The 15,756-nt window shown below is 42.5% G+C and overlaps 1 protein-coding gene across 1 annotated transcript in view; it reads right to left on the bottom strand.

The window, feature by feature from the left end:
• Window positions 1–691: 691 nt before the first annotated feature.
• The window catches only part of LOC139638766 (adenylate kinase isoenzyme 5-like), a gene marked incomplete at its 5' end in the record, with an annotated part of 52,103 nt that continues 37,038 nt past the window's right edge, over window positions 692–15,756 (bottom strand). The window contains 4 exons of the mRNA XM_071512793.1: window positions 692–1,510; window positions 3,441–3,647; window positions 4,680–4,796; window positions 14,147–14,310. Of these exons, the coding sequence (XP_071368894.1) occupies window positions 1,436–1,510; window positions 3,441–3,647; window positions 4,680–4,796; window positions 14,147–14,310 (563 nt within the window). The remainder of the gene's footprint in view (window positions 1,511–3,440; window positions 3,648–4,679; window positions 4,797–14,146; window positions 14,311–15,756) is intronic.

Genomic DNA, 15,756 nt, shown 5'->3' with positions numbered 1-15,756 from the left:
GTGTAGTAAAATTATTTTGTTCTCCAAATTTAGACTAATAATTGATTAAAATTGTGATCACAATATGAAGTAGCAACATAATTGGGATTATAATTTTAGCCATAATCAGGCAGCCACATGATGGACCTCATTTGGTTCAGGCCTTCCCTGCATCAAAAAGAATTTGTTTGGTGGAGCGTCACTTTTTACCTTTGGCTGCAAGTGATGCACCACCATGCTGGAAGAGCGACAACAAACTGACTGCAACATTATCACCTCTCCCTTCCTGCCAGAGCAAAGTAACTGTCCAGTTTTTGTGCGACTGGCAGTTTGTTCAAATTGTGCTGTAAAAGAAACATCGCAGTCACTATTATTAATCTTGCATTATGTCCCCTGTGACCATCGGTGGCCATTCACTGACAGGCCTGTTTTAACGCTGCAGTAAAAATGAATGTGCTGCTACTACATTAATTTTATCCAGAGTGAAGATACTGTCCTTTTGTGCATTTTGAATGCAGTGCCAAATCCCTACTGCCTCAGTTACCTTCTCTCTCACTGCAGGACCTTTGATGTGATCTGCTCACCAGCAGATGGAGCTGTCAGATCAGCTGTGATCATTCCCTGGACTCCGATACACAAAACATCAAAGCACACACTCAAAAATACTGGATTTAGCAAATGAACTGGCTTTATTGAATGTTAAATATCCGACTCAAACAAGCACTTAAATGTAACATTGTCCTGTACGAGAAGCTTGGAAACAGCCATATATAAATGCAACACTCTTAATTCTTATGCTTTTTATTAAATGCACAAAAGGCAGTAAGCTTGATTGTAATTCTTGCATGCTTGTTACAATATAAAGCGTGCTGTGCATGAGAGCATGAACACATGCACATACTTTTTGCCCACACGCTTCTTTGACATTTTGCTTTCCAGCATGGCAGGAACCCTCTCTCAGTGCCTTGGGGAATGCAGAGCACTTCACTCTGAGAGATTCAGCATTCAACTAGAAACATGCTCTCAGCCACAGCAGGCAATGCTATTTTCTCAGTTTCTCAGTTATCTACCTTGGCCAGGCAGCTGGCAACGTATACTGAGGTTAACATAAGAGAGAGAGAGACAATGCAAGTAGATGAAGCTATATGTGACGACCAGCCGCTTCTCCAGTGTTACGAGTAGAAGTGGGTTTCACTGATACTGACTGCCATTGAATGGGACATGCATACCACTGGAGTTCAATGAGCATGTGTCTGATGCAGGTGTGAGGTTATGTGTGTGTGTGTGTGTGTGTGTGTGTGTGGGTGAGTCTCCTTTCACTGATATGGCAGAGAGAGAGTGTGAAGGTCTTCACAGGTAGAAGTTGGACCTCCTGGACAGCAGAGGAGGGGTGGAGGTGGGGGTGGAGGAGGAGGGGGGTGGGGGGTGGGGGGTGGGGGGGTGGTGTTTGTTGAATTCAGAAGGTTGAACAGGAGTCCATGGCCTGGCAGATCTGAGCGAACACTTCCTCTGGCGACCTCTCAGCGTCGATCTGCAGACGGAGGCAAACTGGCTGAGACAAGGCCTTTCACATGCTATGAGTGTCTAACATGCTATCTAGGCCAGCAGTCCGCAACGCAAAGTCTGCAAGCTCATACCAGACTGATGACCTCAATACCTGTCGTGGCATTTAACAAACAAACACACACACACACTCAATACCTGTTGTGGCATTTAACGCACAAACACAAACACACACGCACGTATGACGTTATCACATGCCATGAGCTCATTTTAAAGGAATAGTTCACCCCTAAATAAAAAGTGCCTCTCTACTCACCCCCCATGTCAGTCGAAGCTGCATAGAAGTTTATAGTAAAAGCAAACACACACTTCCATATTTCCTTCTCCCAAACGATCCCATCTTTTTACAGCTCCAAAAAAAAGCACAAAAAGTATATTGATTTTCTCCAAACACAGCTTGTGCAGCGTAATCCAAGTGTTTTATAGATTGATTGCACTGTGGGTCCAAAAGTCCAATATCTAACTCGCTATCTCCTATATTTTCCTCACTGACAATTCTCTGGTCGCACATCCGCCTTGCAGTAGCAAACAGAGTTTTCTGCCAAAGCACTGTAAGAGAATAATAGGAGATGATGTGAGGTAAATGTTGGACTTTTGGATCCACAGTGCAATGGTTTGGCTACAAAGCACTCGGATTATTCTGCATGAGCTGTTTGGAGAAATTCAGTGGACTTTTTATGCTTTTTCTGGAGCTGTAAAAAAAAAAGCGCTGTTCACCTCAATAGTTTAGGAGAAAGCTGAAGGCTAACTTGCTGTGTGTTTGGTGATCGTGTTTCAATTGACATGGGTGGGGAGTAGAACATGACTGAATTTTCATTTTTGGGGTGAACTACTCCTTTAAAAGTGTGGATCACCCCAGTGGAAGTTGAACCCCTGACTCTGCTATGCTCTACCTGATCGAGCTGCACAGGAAAGCACACACACACACACACACACACACACACACACACACACACACACAGTGGTGGAAGAAGTACTCTGATCCTTTACTTAAGTAAAAGTACCAATACAGCAATGTAAAAATACTCCATTACAAGTAAAAGTCCTGCATGAAAAATCCCACGTAAGTAAAAGTACATAAGTATTAGCAGCAAAATGTAGTTTAAGTATTAAAGTAAAAGTAGTGGTTTGGTCCCTCTGACTGATATTTTATTATATATGACAACTATATATGACATTAATACTGAAGCATCAGTATGTAAGCAGCATGTTATTGTTGTAGCTGCTGGAGGTGGAGCTAGTTTGAACTACTTTATATACAGTTAGCTAGTTTAGTCCAGTGGTTCCCAACCTAGGGGTCGGGCCCCTCCAAAGGGTCACCAGATAAATCTGAGGGGTCGTGAGATGATTAATGGGAGAGGAAAGAAGAAAAAACAAAGTTCTGATACACAAATCTGTTTTCAGTTTTTGGACTTTTTCTCTAATCTTTGATTTTTGCTGAAATATTGGCTCATTTGAACATTTATTGAAATGAAACCATGTGAGGTTTAGAGGGAAAAATCACTATTTGGTGGAGCTGTTAACAACTCATAGACATCTGAAATGTGACCCTGACTACACACTGCTTTTTGTAAGACGTCAAAAGCCAAAAAGGTTGGAAACCACTGGTTTAATCTTTAACAATGTTTTGTATTTTAAAAGCTTGTTATATTATCCATTGTGTCAAATCTCCATCTGAAAAGTAAGGAGCAAGCAAGGACAGAAAAGACAATATTTCCTTCTGAAAGTAGGGAGTGGAAGTATAAAAAAGCATCAGATGGAAATACTCAAGTAAAGTGCAAGTATCTCAAAATTGTACTTAAGTACAGTACTTGAGTAAATGTACTTGGTTACTTTCCACCACTGCCCACACACACACACACACACACACACACACACACACACCGACACAACCTCACCCTGTGCAGAAGCTTCCTGCGTTCATAGTGAGCTGCCACCGGCTGGCTGTCGCTGCAGAAGCTGTCGGTCCTCCGGTCCGAGGCTCCGTCTCTCTCTCTGTCAAGATGGAGGCTGGAGCCGGAGGAGGAGCGTCCGCGGCACTGCAGGCGGCTGCACATGGTGTCCGAGGAGCAGTCCAGCAGCAGCACCGCACCGGGATCCCCCATCTGACACACACACACATACACACACACACACACACACACACACTACAAGTCAGAAGTTTGGACACACCTGATTGAATGTGCTATGTTTTTCATTCTCTTAAAGCCACTTTGATCTAAAGGCTTATGCTTAAATGCTTGAAATTAGTTTCTTAGACAAATATAAATAGTGAAGTTGATGCCTATGTATGAATTTCTTTCCAAAGCCTTTGCCTTTCCATCAAGGCAAAGGGCGGCTGCTTTAAAGAATAAAAAATATAAAATAGTTTTGATTTGTTTAACACTTTTTTGGTCACTGCATAATTCCATTTGCGTTATTTCATAGTTTTGATGTCTTTACTATTATTTTAAAATGTGGAGAATAGTAAAAAATAAAGAAACATTATTTATTTATTCATTTCTTTGGCTGGTAGTGTCCAGCAAGAGAAAAGTTACAGCAGATTTTTCCCCTTCAGAGATGGGAGTTTTCAGACTTTCTCTGGATTTATGTTTTTTATTTACTGAATGCTGAGTGTTTATTTGATGTGTCTTCTTACTTTGTATGCAAATCTCCTGCTGTCCCTGTCCCACGACTGTCAGTACTTCTATGTAAATTGTCACTTTGTCTTTTTCTGTACGTTTATTGCACTTGGCTAATAACTTCATTCTCATTCTGAACGCTCATTTTTGTTGTTCTTGCCGTACTTCTTTCCTCCTATTATTCCCGGATGCTTTGGTCGATCTAGTCACAGCCCCTGCATTTACAGTAGAGTCACGCTGTATTTCATCAAAGTTCGTCACACTGATGTAGTCTGTGTATGTAAAATGAAATGAGTTATTGCATTTTTTGACCACATCCTCAACGATCCTCGGTAACTCTGTAGAGTATTTTGTCATTTCTATATTTCTATTTCATTACCCTACTCTCCCCTGCCTTCTCTCGTCGCTTCACGCTCACTTCCTCCCAAGTTTTGTTTTTAGCACACACAGCTCCTCTTCATCTCTATCGGCAGACTATTTTTCCCAGTTTTTTTTGTTGTTTGTTTCTGTTCTGACCTTGGCCTCGTACTCCTCAGCCTGTCTCAGCTCTCTGGGGAAGCCGCTGATCACAAGACCTTTCCCCTGCCGCACCGACGACGCCACCGCCTCGCACAGCAGCTCCAGCAGTGTGTCCTGGGGGATCACACACACACACACACACACACACACACACACACACACACACACACACACACACACACACACACAAAGGCATGTTTTACCATATAAACCCCAACGGATGCTACATATCCGAATCAACCTAGATTGACTGCAAAAGCAAGGATAGGCATGAATTCATATTTGTAACGCTTATACACTTATGTGCTTTACAAGAGTCCAAAGCCTATTGCCTACATCCATACATATACATAAATACATGCAGTACATCCATGTATAGGCAGTGGTATGTATGTATTTATGTATGTATGTATGTAGGGCAAGATCACCAGTTCAAATCCCAGAACAGACTACAGAAATGAGCATGGGGAAAGTGAGTAAGTATCACTCTCCTCCCTCAACAACTCCCACTGAGGTTCCCTTGAGCAACTGCTGTGACCCCCCCCTTTGCCCGCATGCTGATTAACTCCTTCAGTCCAGGTATTATGGGATAGGTAGCCGACTGTTCATCTCACATGCAAAGTAACCGGTTGCCATTTTTAACTACCTCTTTCATCTGTGGTTTATCCAGCAGAGCGTTGTCTCTGTGGAAACGCTCTCTCCCACGCTGAGGCTGTCAGTGAGCACAGGCTGGTTGCCTTGACTTCTTTTGTGGTGAAGTGATTTGAGTACGGGAATATAAAACTGGCAACAAAATTTGTTCTCGTATTGAAACATGCGTGAGGATGGTAAGATGACTTGCCAAACCATTCCAAGTGATGAGAGGTTGGGTATGAACAGAGAGGAGAATAACCCTTTTCTTTTCTTAATTTTTATTTATCAATTTACTTTTCACCTGTGTATAATTTTTTCTTATACACAACGAAATTGAGGTTGACGCAATTGCAATTTTGTTGTGCTTGCACAATGACAATAAAGTTCTTGAATCTTGAATCTTCTTTTTTGATTTGTACATTTTACTTAGTTATTTGGCCACAGTAATTTTTTGTCAATTTTGCTTTTCAATATTGTCTTGGTGTTTGTCTAATTGTCTTACTATTGTTGAAAATCAATAAATATATTGTTCAAAAAAAAAAAAAGATGACTTGCCAACGCGTAACACAAATGTGTAATGTAAACTTGAAAAGCGAACTGCATGCGTGTGCAATACGATTTGCAAACCTGTGATGCATTTTGTAGTTGTAAACAGCCGTTTGCAAATGTGCAAAGTACATTTTGCGAATGAATGCATTTGTTATGCTATGATCAATATTTCCTTTTGTGAAGCAATGAAAACATCTGCAGCCATTTTGTCAGTGTCTTGCAGAAAATCACACCACAAGCTGTTGTCTTATAAGAAATACGAATACAAAACGTTCAAGCTCACAACTTTAAATGCATTTGTTCACAAGCTTGCAAAATGTGTTTTTGCAACCTCACACATCTTACAATACAAGCACGGATTTTGACAGTTCTTTTGAGAGACTGGTAGAGGAAAAGCTCCTGGCCAAAACAGAGCATCTCCTTGATTATTTCAGTTTGCATACAGTATACAGTGCACAAGACACTACTGATCTGCTATTCCTATTTTCAAACACCTGGAGGGCAGTAACAACCACGCCAGGCTGCTCAATGTTGGTTTCTCATTGTTTTTAAACCTATCAGTAACTTGATGGATGTTTTGGATGTTTTAATGAATAAAACCAGATGATGATGGTGAATGGGCGTCTATCTGGGGAACCGTCTTTATCTACCAGCTCTCCCTACTGTTGTGTCCTCTCATCCTTCTTGTATGTTCTGTACACAGTTGGCTGTGTTCGCCAGCATGAGAACAGACTTACTGTCAAGTTTGCTGACAACTGAATGTATCCAAAACTAAAGACGCGTGTATTGATTTCAGGTGCAAACCCCTATCCCTCAGTACACTATCATTAAGCATCAGGCGGTAGATGCTGTAATCAATTACAAGTGCCTGAGGACTGTGATTAACAACAGATAGACGTTTGATTGCAACACTGAAATGCTGTGCAAAAAGAGCAGGAGTGCCTCTCTTGTCCAAGGAAACGTGTTCCAGGTTCCAGGTTTTTAAGAACTGAAACAGCTTATATTGAGTCAGTACTGAGTCAGTACATTCATCCCTATGTGCAATTTAGAGTCTCCAGCTCACCTGACCAGCATGTCTTTGGACTGTGGGAGGACACCGGAGCACCATGTGATGTCCACACAGAAACAAGAGAGAACATGCAAACTCCATATAGAAAGGGGAATCGAACCACAGACCCTCTTACTGTGAGGTGGCAGAACTAACCAGTTCAGTCTCACTACTGCAAATAAAAGAGGAATAGGGACTCCTTTATCCCTGCTGCCAGGCCTCCTAAATCTGACTCTGTTCCTCTGTTGTCAGTCTGATGTTTTTATGTAATGCTCTTAATACTTTTTGTGAAACTAACTTCTCACTGGGACAAATTAGCTTGCAACTCCGACTAGAAATCAAACTTGGCTCTGTGCTGATGTGGGGAATCTTTCCTGTCATGAAACCAATCCACTCCCTAATCCTAATAATAAAAGTAAACTTCTCCTCACGACAGATAAAATAAATCTGGGTAATCTTGTTGTGAATGTCTTCCCCCGATGGGCGCAGTGTTGTTCAGGTGTGCTTGGAACACAGCGGTGCCGCCAGCCGTACGACTCGGCCTTGTCAGGAGCAAGATACTCTCCTAATTGAGTATTCATGGGCGATTCTACAACCCTCACTGAGACCTTGAGCTGCCAATGATGCATCAAATTATGTGCAACACCCACGTGAAAACAAGCAATCCATTACTTTTGGTGGTGGAGATGTTGGAATACGCATCAAATATTAATGATTCATGCTCCTATACTCTGACTTGAGTTGAAAATCTACTGGAAGCAGCAGATTTTCTACTCCGGTAAACTGCGATAGTCGTTCCAGCTCTGCCTCTCGGATGATGAGCGCACCGAGATCGCATCATTACAGATCCGCCAGCGAGGGAGGTCCTGCTGCTGGTTTTTCCTCTGTGACCACACTCTGTATACATACGCAGACCTATAGATAGTACAAGGCCACGGCCAGACAGGAAGCCGACTGTCTGCAAAGGGATACAGTTCACAGAGAATATTAATGCCGCACTTCACAGCTGCGTTGCCAGGCAACAATACTGTAACATTTCATCAGGTCGAACTCTCACCGTGTCGCTCTTCCGGCTCCGAGCCCACCGAGATAAACGCTCAACTTTGTTGTCGTGCGATACGTGTTTTTTTTTTTTTACTGTACTTTACTGTATGACTCAACCTGGAGCGCTGCACTGTGTCTGACCCAGGATGGGATCATTCATCCTCTGATAAATCAATGTCTCTATCTGACTCTCTCTCTCTCTCTCTCTCTCTCTCTCTCACTCACACACACACACACACACACACACACACAAAATAAAAAATATAAGCCACTGGCCAGTGAACACATGGGACATGGCCTTAATGTGCTGTAAGGGGCTTAGACAGCTGAGCCTTGCTTGGATGCTGTTCTGTTTCTCCACTGAGACTTCTCTATTTCTGCACAGTTATAAGTGTGTATGTGAGTATTGTTATATTACCTGTAAATCAATGCACTACAATCACGTTTATGTCTTGAAATACAACTGATGGAAAACCCTAAATGCTGTCTCTGTTTCTCCACTGAGACTTCTGTATTTCTGCACCTATAACGTTTAACGTTTAACGTTAGGGATGTGTATGTGTGTACTGGATGATAGAGCGACTTTACTTGATTCAGAGAAAATAAAAACAAATCTCTCTAAGTCTCCAAAATGTCAACCTTTCAGGAACTAAGAACAACAGCCTAGTTTTCAACCACCATGTATTTTTCAGTTTTATCTTATTGGTTTTGAAAAGGTTTCATAAACTCAAAGGTTGCAGAAATTGGAGTGGAGCATGTCATCAATATGTGATGTTTTACTCCTCACAATATCACTTATCCTGGACCGATTTTATAGAATAATGTGTACAATATGGTCTCCAGTGAAAAGTTATGAATGTGTATGTGCGTATTGGCACAGTATATTACCTGTAAATCAATTTTTATCCTGAAATACAACTAGTGGAAAACTCTACATCACATGAATAAGAATGAATTACGTCTCTTGTACGCAGAGACAGATGAGTCTTTTTAAACGTCTTCACTCATGCCGCTTGACATAAACTTTGGCAGGAGACGGATTTCAGCTGCAGCTCTGCAGGCTCAGCGTGGGAGAGGAACCACCGGCAGCATCCGTCTGAAAGTCACGGTCAACTCAGTCTGCCTCGTCTCGCTTTGAAAACTGACAACCAAACACAGCCGAGAAAGGACGCTGCTGCATGTTTAATTGAAGCCAGTGAACAGTTTGGGTACTGAGCTGCTTTTGTGTGTGTGTGTGTGTGTGGTTTTTTTTTTATGCTGCTCTGCACCAGTCTGCCAGCTGGGAGTTTTTTATTTCCATCCAGCTCACTAACAAGTTTGTGAGTTTACATAAATACTCAGACAGATAGAATGGACATATTCTGGCAGAAAGTTTCTTTTCATGTCTTTGTGTGTGTGTGCAGTTGAATCGATATATAAGGTGGCGGGGAGAGAAGCAGGTTTGTGATGGGAAGGTTGCCAGTTCCAATCCTCAGACTGGCTGGGAAAAAAATGGGCAGTTACTCCAATCACACTTCTGTATTTCTGCACCTATATTTTTTATTTAAAATGGTCAAGAAGGTTATGAATGTGTATGTGGACGATAGAGCGACTTTACTTGATTCAGAGAAAATATAAACAAATCCCCAAAGTCTCCCCAAAATGTCAACCTTTCAGGAACTAAGAAAAACCGCCTATAGTTGAATCGATGTGAGGTGGCGGGGAGAGAAGCAGGTTTGTGATTGGAAGGTTGCCAGTTCCAATCCTCAGACTGGCTGGGAAAAAAAATGGGCAGTGAAAGTGAATTGAGGAACAATACGACACAAGACGACATGATACGATAAGATATGGTAGGATAAGATATGATACTATAAAATAAACACAAAACATATAATCACTCTACATTCAATTACACATAAACATCAGAATAGCACAGTACCCCTATATTGCTCTAAGCCCATATATTGCACCCTCCACCCAAAATCTTGGTATTGCACATGTCACAATTATTATTATTATTTCACAGGGGTTTGATTGCACTTTCCTGATTGGCTTACTGTTTTTTAACGCTCTCCACTTCCAACAAACACTGTCAATGTGCTTTTAAAGGGGCATCAAGTCGTCTATGACTTTTATCGGCTGCTATCAGCGATCAAGGAATCGCAGCATCGACTGGTCTCTGACAGCTTTTCGCATTCACCATAGAGAGGGATAAGGCAGCTAATTAGAGCAGAGATGCAGCAGAGAATATCTAGTGAAGAGGGAATACATCACAATGCCAAATACTGGAATAATAATACTAATAATACTGCTTTGTCCTTTGCTTTTCTGGCTTGAGAACGAGGCTTTTTAGCCTTTGTAGCTGAAATGTTTTGATGTCGCTCGCTCGCTCCTCTATTGTTGAGCAGAAAAGAATTGTGTGAAAATTGTGTGGAGAGTAAGTGTGTGTGTGTGTGTGTGTGTTGGGGTGGGGGGGTGATTATGAGTGAGTCATTGGTATTGATGAACAACCCTATCAACCCCCTGCAGATACATTTTGATCATTTTGTGCTATGGGGCGATAAAAATCGTACTTATTGCCCCTTTAAGCAAGGCGTTTAACCTCCAATATTCTCATCATTAATATAACATTAGTGTTTTTCAGCAGTAGAGGACTGTGGTTGTACTGGGCAGCCCCCCCCCCCCAGGGAATGAAGTAATGAAGGAATGTGAATATGTGTGACTGTATGAATATGAAGCAGGGCGTTTACACAAAATGCTCAGTAAATCTTCCCTGGATGAGCAGAGGTTAAAAATCCTGTGAGCTTTGACAAATTGTGAGCACACAGCAGTTTGTCAGGCGGAGTGAACAGACACGCCGCCGCACTAAATCCCCTCTCAAATTCGTTATGTGTGTGCAGTCGAATCAATATTTCTGATTCATTCAAGTAAACGACCGTGCGCGACCGGGACACATACACACACACACAACCACCTATTTGAACACACACACACACACACACACACACACACACACACAGGCACATAAAGGCCTTTGAACATGCGAGGCAGCGTTTGTGTGAGCGATAGGCGGGGTTGTGTTTTGATGTGAAATGTCACAGACCATTTCAATTAAAAAGCACCCTGACAACCACTGGAATGATGCTGGGGATTAATAATCACCAGTAGAAACGCGCTACTATTTATAACCTCTGCAGCTGTAATGTGGAGATAGGACGCTGAACAATGGGGGCGGGAAACCAAATATTTTGTTGCCTCTACCTGCCACAGCTGAAGGTGAATTAAAAAAAAATCTCACCTATCACTGGCCATGTTTACACGCACATGAAAAATGTGATTATAATGCGATTAAGGCAATAATGCGGGTAAGTCAAGACCCATGTAAACACCTCACTCTGATTGCATTAATGTGATTATGCTCTCAGTAGAAGTACGCATAATCGCAGTAAAACATCTGGAGTACTCACATTTTAAGCGTGTTAATAGACACCAGTTAGGTTACATTTCTTTAACTGTGGTCATGTTGTGCACGTGCCCAGCTCATTTAATAGCTGTAATTTACCAATATTTCTGATATTTTCTCAATAAACATTTCAGATGTCAAATTTTCAATGATTTGAGTTCTCAGGCTGTGGTCCAAAGAACATTTGACCATAGGAATGTGCTTTTTTATGACTTCAATCATGCAATTTGGAAAAATATGTCCAATATGAAAAAGTAAGCTTTTAGACATAGGCTTTTTTTGTTCAGATTTGTTCATCAGCAGGCCCTGGGAAGACTTGTGCCAGAGGAAAATAAAAATGAAAACTATGGACTTACATGGAGTAAAAGAGAGAGAGTTACGCATGTTGCATCATCATCATGCCGGTTTCAGACGGTTGTAAGAAGAGTACTGGAGACATTTTTAGACGAGTTTCAGGAGAAAACAAGTTTGAGTCGCTGAAGGCAGCGGCAAACAACAAGATGATGTTGTGCAGAATCGTGGCTGTAATTGTTTTGGTAAAATTTTGATAGTAGCGGGACTGGAAACAAGTTATTATTTTAGCAAACAACCTCCTACTCCCATAATTCTCTCTGGATAATCAAAATAAGTACTTCATTCATGTAAACTGGATTGTTGAAAACATGTAAGCGGCTTAATCGGGCTATTGCCTTACTCGCACTACTGGAAACAGTCACATTATTTCTCCACATGTAAACTGTGGATTTTGTTGTGAATTTTGATGTTGCCTGAATGCAACATCTTCCCCAGACTTCAGAAGCACTTGCCAAGCGGCTGCTGGAGCTGACAGACTTGACACGCTGGTGGCTGCTGTTGATTTCCTGCCCTGCTCAACATGTTTACTTCTTCTCGACGAATATGTTTTCCTTTCAGTATGTTTGGAGTCATAGATAATTTATCTGGTTTACACTCCCTGTCAGTGAATCGCTGTAGCGGTTTCCAGCTGCAGTATAGGGTTAGACAGCCATGTCGGCTCTATCTGGGACAGTGTTTATAGATGTGTAATCTCTGTGAAAGTCATTTTGAGCGCTTTTGACTGTATAATATTTCAGCTCTGTCCGCCCTCTTCTATTTATTTCCTTAAGCCCTTTTGCAGGACAGCATGATATATTGTCTATCAGATTTATTTTACCCTGAGTGATGTTTTAAAATGTACTGCCATCCAGCTGTGATTAAATCCACATTCAGCGAACTGGGACAAATTAATTTATGTGTCGATATGACTGTTTTATCTTTCAGTGACAACATAGGAGGATGTGTGCTTCAGTGTTTTGGATCTGAACTTCATCTCCTTCAACTGTAGCTGTAGCTGTAAATGGTAATCTGTAAGGCCCAGTTTTTTCATTACTTTGTCTCCATCTTTGTTGCTAAGCGCTCCTTGCTGTGGTGTTTCTGCACTGCTCTTCCCACAGATCACCTGTCAATCAAACAGTGTGTCCAGTACTGTGACTTTGTCTTTTTCCTTGGATTTCATGTTGATGAAGTTTGAGTTTCTGCAGGTGGCTCCAGCTCTTTTCTCTGTCTGTTCAGCCATGGTGGCTATCGCTGCTCATGCTAACTACCCAGTTCTTCTTCTATTTATTCCAAACAAACTGCTGTTGCTGCTACTGGAAATGTAAAACGCATCACTTCCCAGGAAACAGCTACCAGACCGCGGGTGTTTAGAGCAGCAAATTTAAAAGCTTTAATGAACTGGGTATAGATTGAATCACTGATGTGTTATATTAATCATTAATCTATATGAAAATGTTGTGGATTATTACTTTAAACCCTGAAGGTCTTATTTAAAAAGAGACATGCTAATTACTACTTCATTAAGACCATTTATGCAAATTATGTCAGCTGTAATTTTCCAATTAGAATACCTGAGGCACAAGATAAGTAGATTGCCCAGGTGAAACATGTACAGCAAGCTGTTTTACCACTGCAGACTGTGTAGCTGAGTCAGAGGACAGGAGGTGAAGCACTGACTGGCATGACTCCTCTTGGTCTGAGATTCATCAAGCACTGATCACATAATATGATTTAGCAATCTATCATTTCTTTTAATCTCATCCTCTGACATTTGAAAGAGAGTTCTCAAATGGACCACCCTCTCTATGTTGTCATCCTCTCTGCCTGTTGTGCCTTTGAACAAATAACACAGTAGAAGTTAGGAGTTGCTTCCTCTGGGCGTTAAAGACCATGTGCAATTACTGGTGAAATTGAGGCAATTTGGCTTAGTAAATGAATGGGTATGACACATTTCAATAATCTCTATTTTGCACTCTAGTATTGCCATTCCTCAAAATACATATTAATTGGGTCAAACGCACCAAAAATCTCCTGATAAATGTCTGTCTACCCCAAAATGCCATGTGCGCACATGAGAGAGAGCAGGACCAAACGCAGCTGCATTAATGCTGCTGCAAACGCTTGTAAATATGGATTATGGATTGGAAATGGGCTGAATAGTATGGAGGTGCAAGTCATAACGCATTCTCACAATGTTTTGGGGTTTGAATCCAGCAGAAAAGATAGAAAGATAGGAAAAGACAGAAAAGATAGGAGAATTTATGTAACAAAGATCACAAATCTTTGTTACATGTCATCCTCTCTCTGTTTTGTCACTCTCCACTGCGCCTTTTAAAGCCGAAATGCCATAAAAATGTAAAAAAATGAAGTGAACGTAGGTCATCTTTGACAGTGGAACAGGAGTCACACACTGACCTCGGGCAGCTGCTCTCCTCTCTCCAGGACGTCCTGTAGGTGGCGCCCCCTATCGCTGTGCGACTGCAGCTCACTGCACAGCAGGTCCCCCAGGGTGACGCGACGCAGGCCGAACCTCTCCTCCATCCTTTCACACTGGAGAGCCTTCCCTGAGCCCGGACCGCCTGGCAGCACACACACACACACACACACACACACACACACACACACACACACACATACAAGTACAAGCGAGAGGCAGAGAAGAACACAAGTGAGAGGGATCAGTGCATCCTCAGAGAGGTAACCAGTGACAGAGGAAGACGATGAGGAGGAAACTGAGAGGTGAAAGAAGAGCTTGAAACAGGGAGAAGATGGGAAACGGGAGGAGAGAGAGAGAGAGAGAGAGAGAGAGAGAGAGAGAGAGAGAGAGAGGAAGAGCTCAGTCTCTAAACGTGAGAATTTATGAGAAAAGAGATGATGTGGGAAAGGGGGGGAGGAGGAGAGAGGAAGCACGAAGCAGGTGGGTGGGTGAGGAGGGCAGTGTGTGTGTGTGTGTGTGTGTGTGTGTGTGTGTATGTGTGTGTGTGTGTGTGTGTGTGTGTGTGTGTGTGTATGTATGTGTGTGTGTGTGTGTGTGTGCACGTCACAGGTCTGTGATGCATTGCCAGAGGCTCAGAGCCAGGTTATCACAGATGATTATCATCTTCTCTCCTCTAGCAGAATCTACCTGCCCCACCACCGCTGTCTAACGCCATAGACCACATACACACACACACACACACAAAATCACACACACAGCAAGTAGAAAAACACACCATTCTACCAACCAGCACCAGACAATCTGCCTCCATTCATCCTCTTCGCTTCACTTTTAAAGAATGGAAAATATTTCACAGCAGTCGACCTGCCAGACTGCTGTGTTGTGGTAAGAGTGGGTGTTTTATTGCAGGTTGATTTCATTACGTGGCCATGAAGCTGTGGTAGCTTCAGTGGGGAGCGGGTGCTTTATCATAACCAGCCTAGAGCCCAGTAATAAAACTCAGGGTGCGCTCCATATTCATCAATATTCTCCTTGAGTCCGGGTGTCGTTGCCCTCCACCAGCCTCCTGCCCGCTGAAGGATCAGGCGGGGGGGGGGGCCCGGGAACCGAAACAAACGTCCTCATCACCATTTCCTCAGAGAGCGAGCGAGGCCAGATATGAGCAGCGGTGCTCGCTTCGCACTCCTGCCACTCAGCCAGGCGTGACCGTGAAGCCGGAGAAGGTCCGCAAGGAATCTGGTGGGTGATGGATTCATTCATTGTACATTCAGTGCATTTTCACTGAATTAATTTATTTTACCTGCACTCCCACCCCGTTTGAACTATTATTTCCTGGCTAACACCTCGGCCAGGAGGAGAAATAATGACCAACCAGAGCTCAGCCAAATCGGCGTGAAGCTTGTTAGTGAAGCCGCTCTCTACTCAGTCAAGTCTCTCTCTAACCTGCTGTATAAATTGGCTGTGGGTGAAGATACTTTCCTCTCTTCAGCAATTTGGATTAACTGGCCCTGAGTTGTGCAGTCAAAGCCACTCTCACACAGTCTGAGCATTAGACAGGATGAGATCTAATTACAGCTCCTCCCTGCTC

This window comes from Centroberyx affinis, unplaced genomic scaffold, assembly GCF_046629955.1.
Source record: "Centroberyx affinis isolate AG114_WGS23_722 - 3 ecotype Tasmania unplaced genomic scaffold, CSIRO-AGI_Caff_v1 ptg006536l_1, whole genome shotgun sequence".
In the NCBI taxonomy this organism is placed as follows: domain Eukaryota; kingdom Metazoa; phylum Chordata; class Actinopteri; order Beryciformes; family Berycidae; genus Centroberyx; species Centroberyx affinis.
Note: the sequence above shows the minus strand (reverse complement) of the source record. Positions and strands in the feature narration are given on the sequence as shown.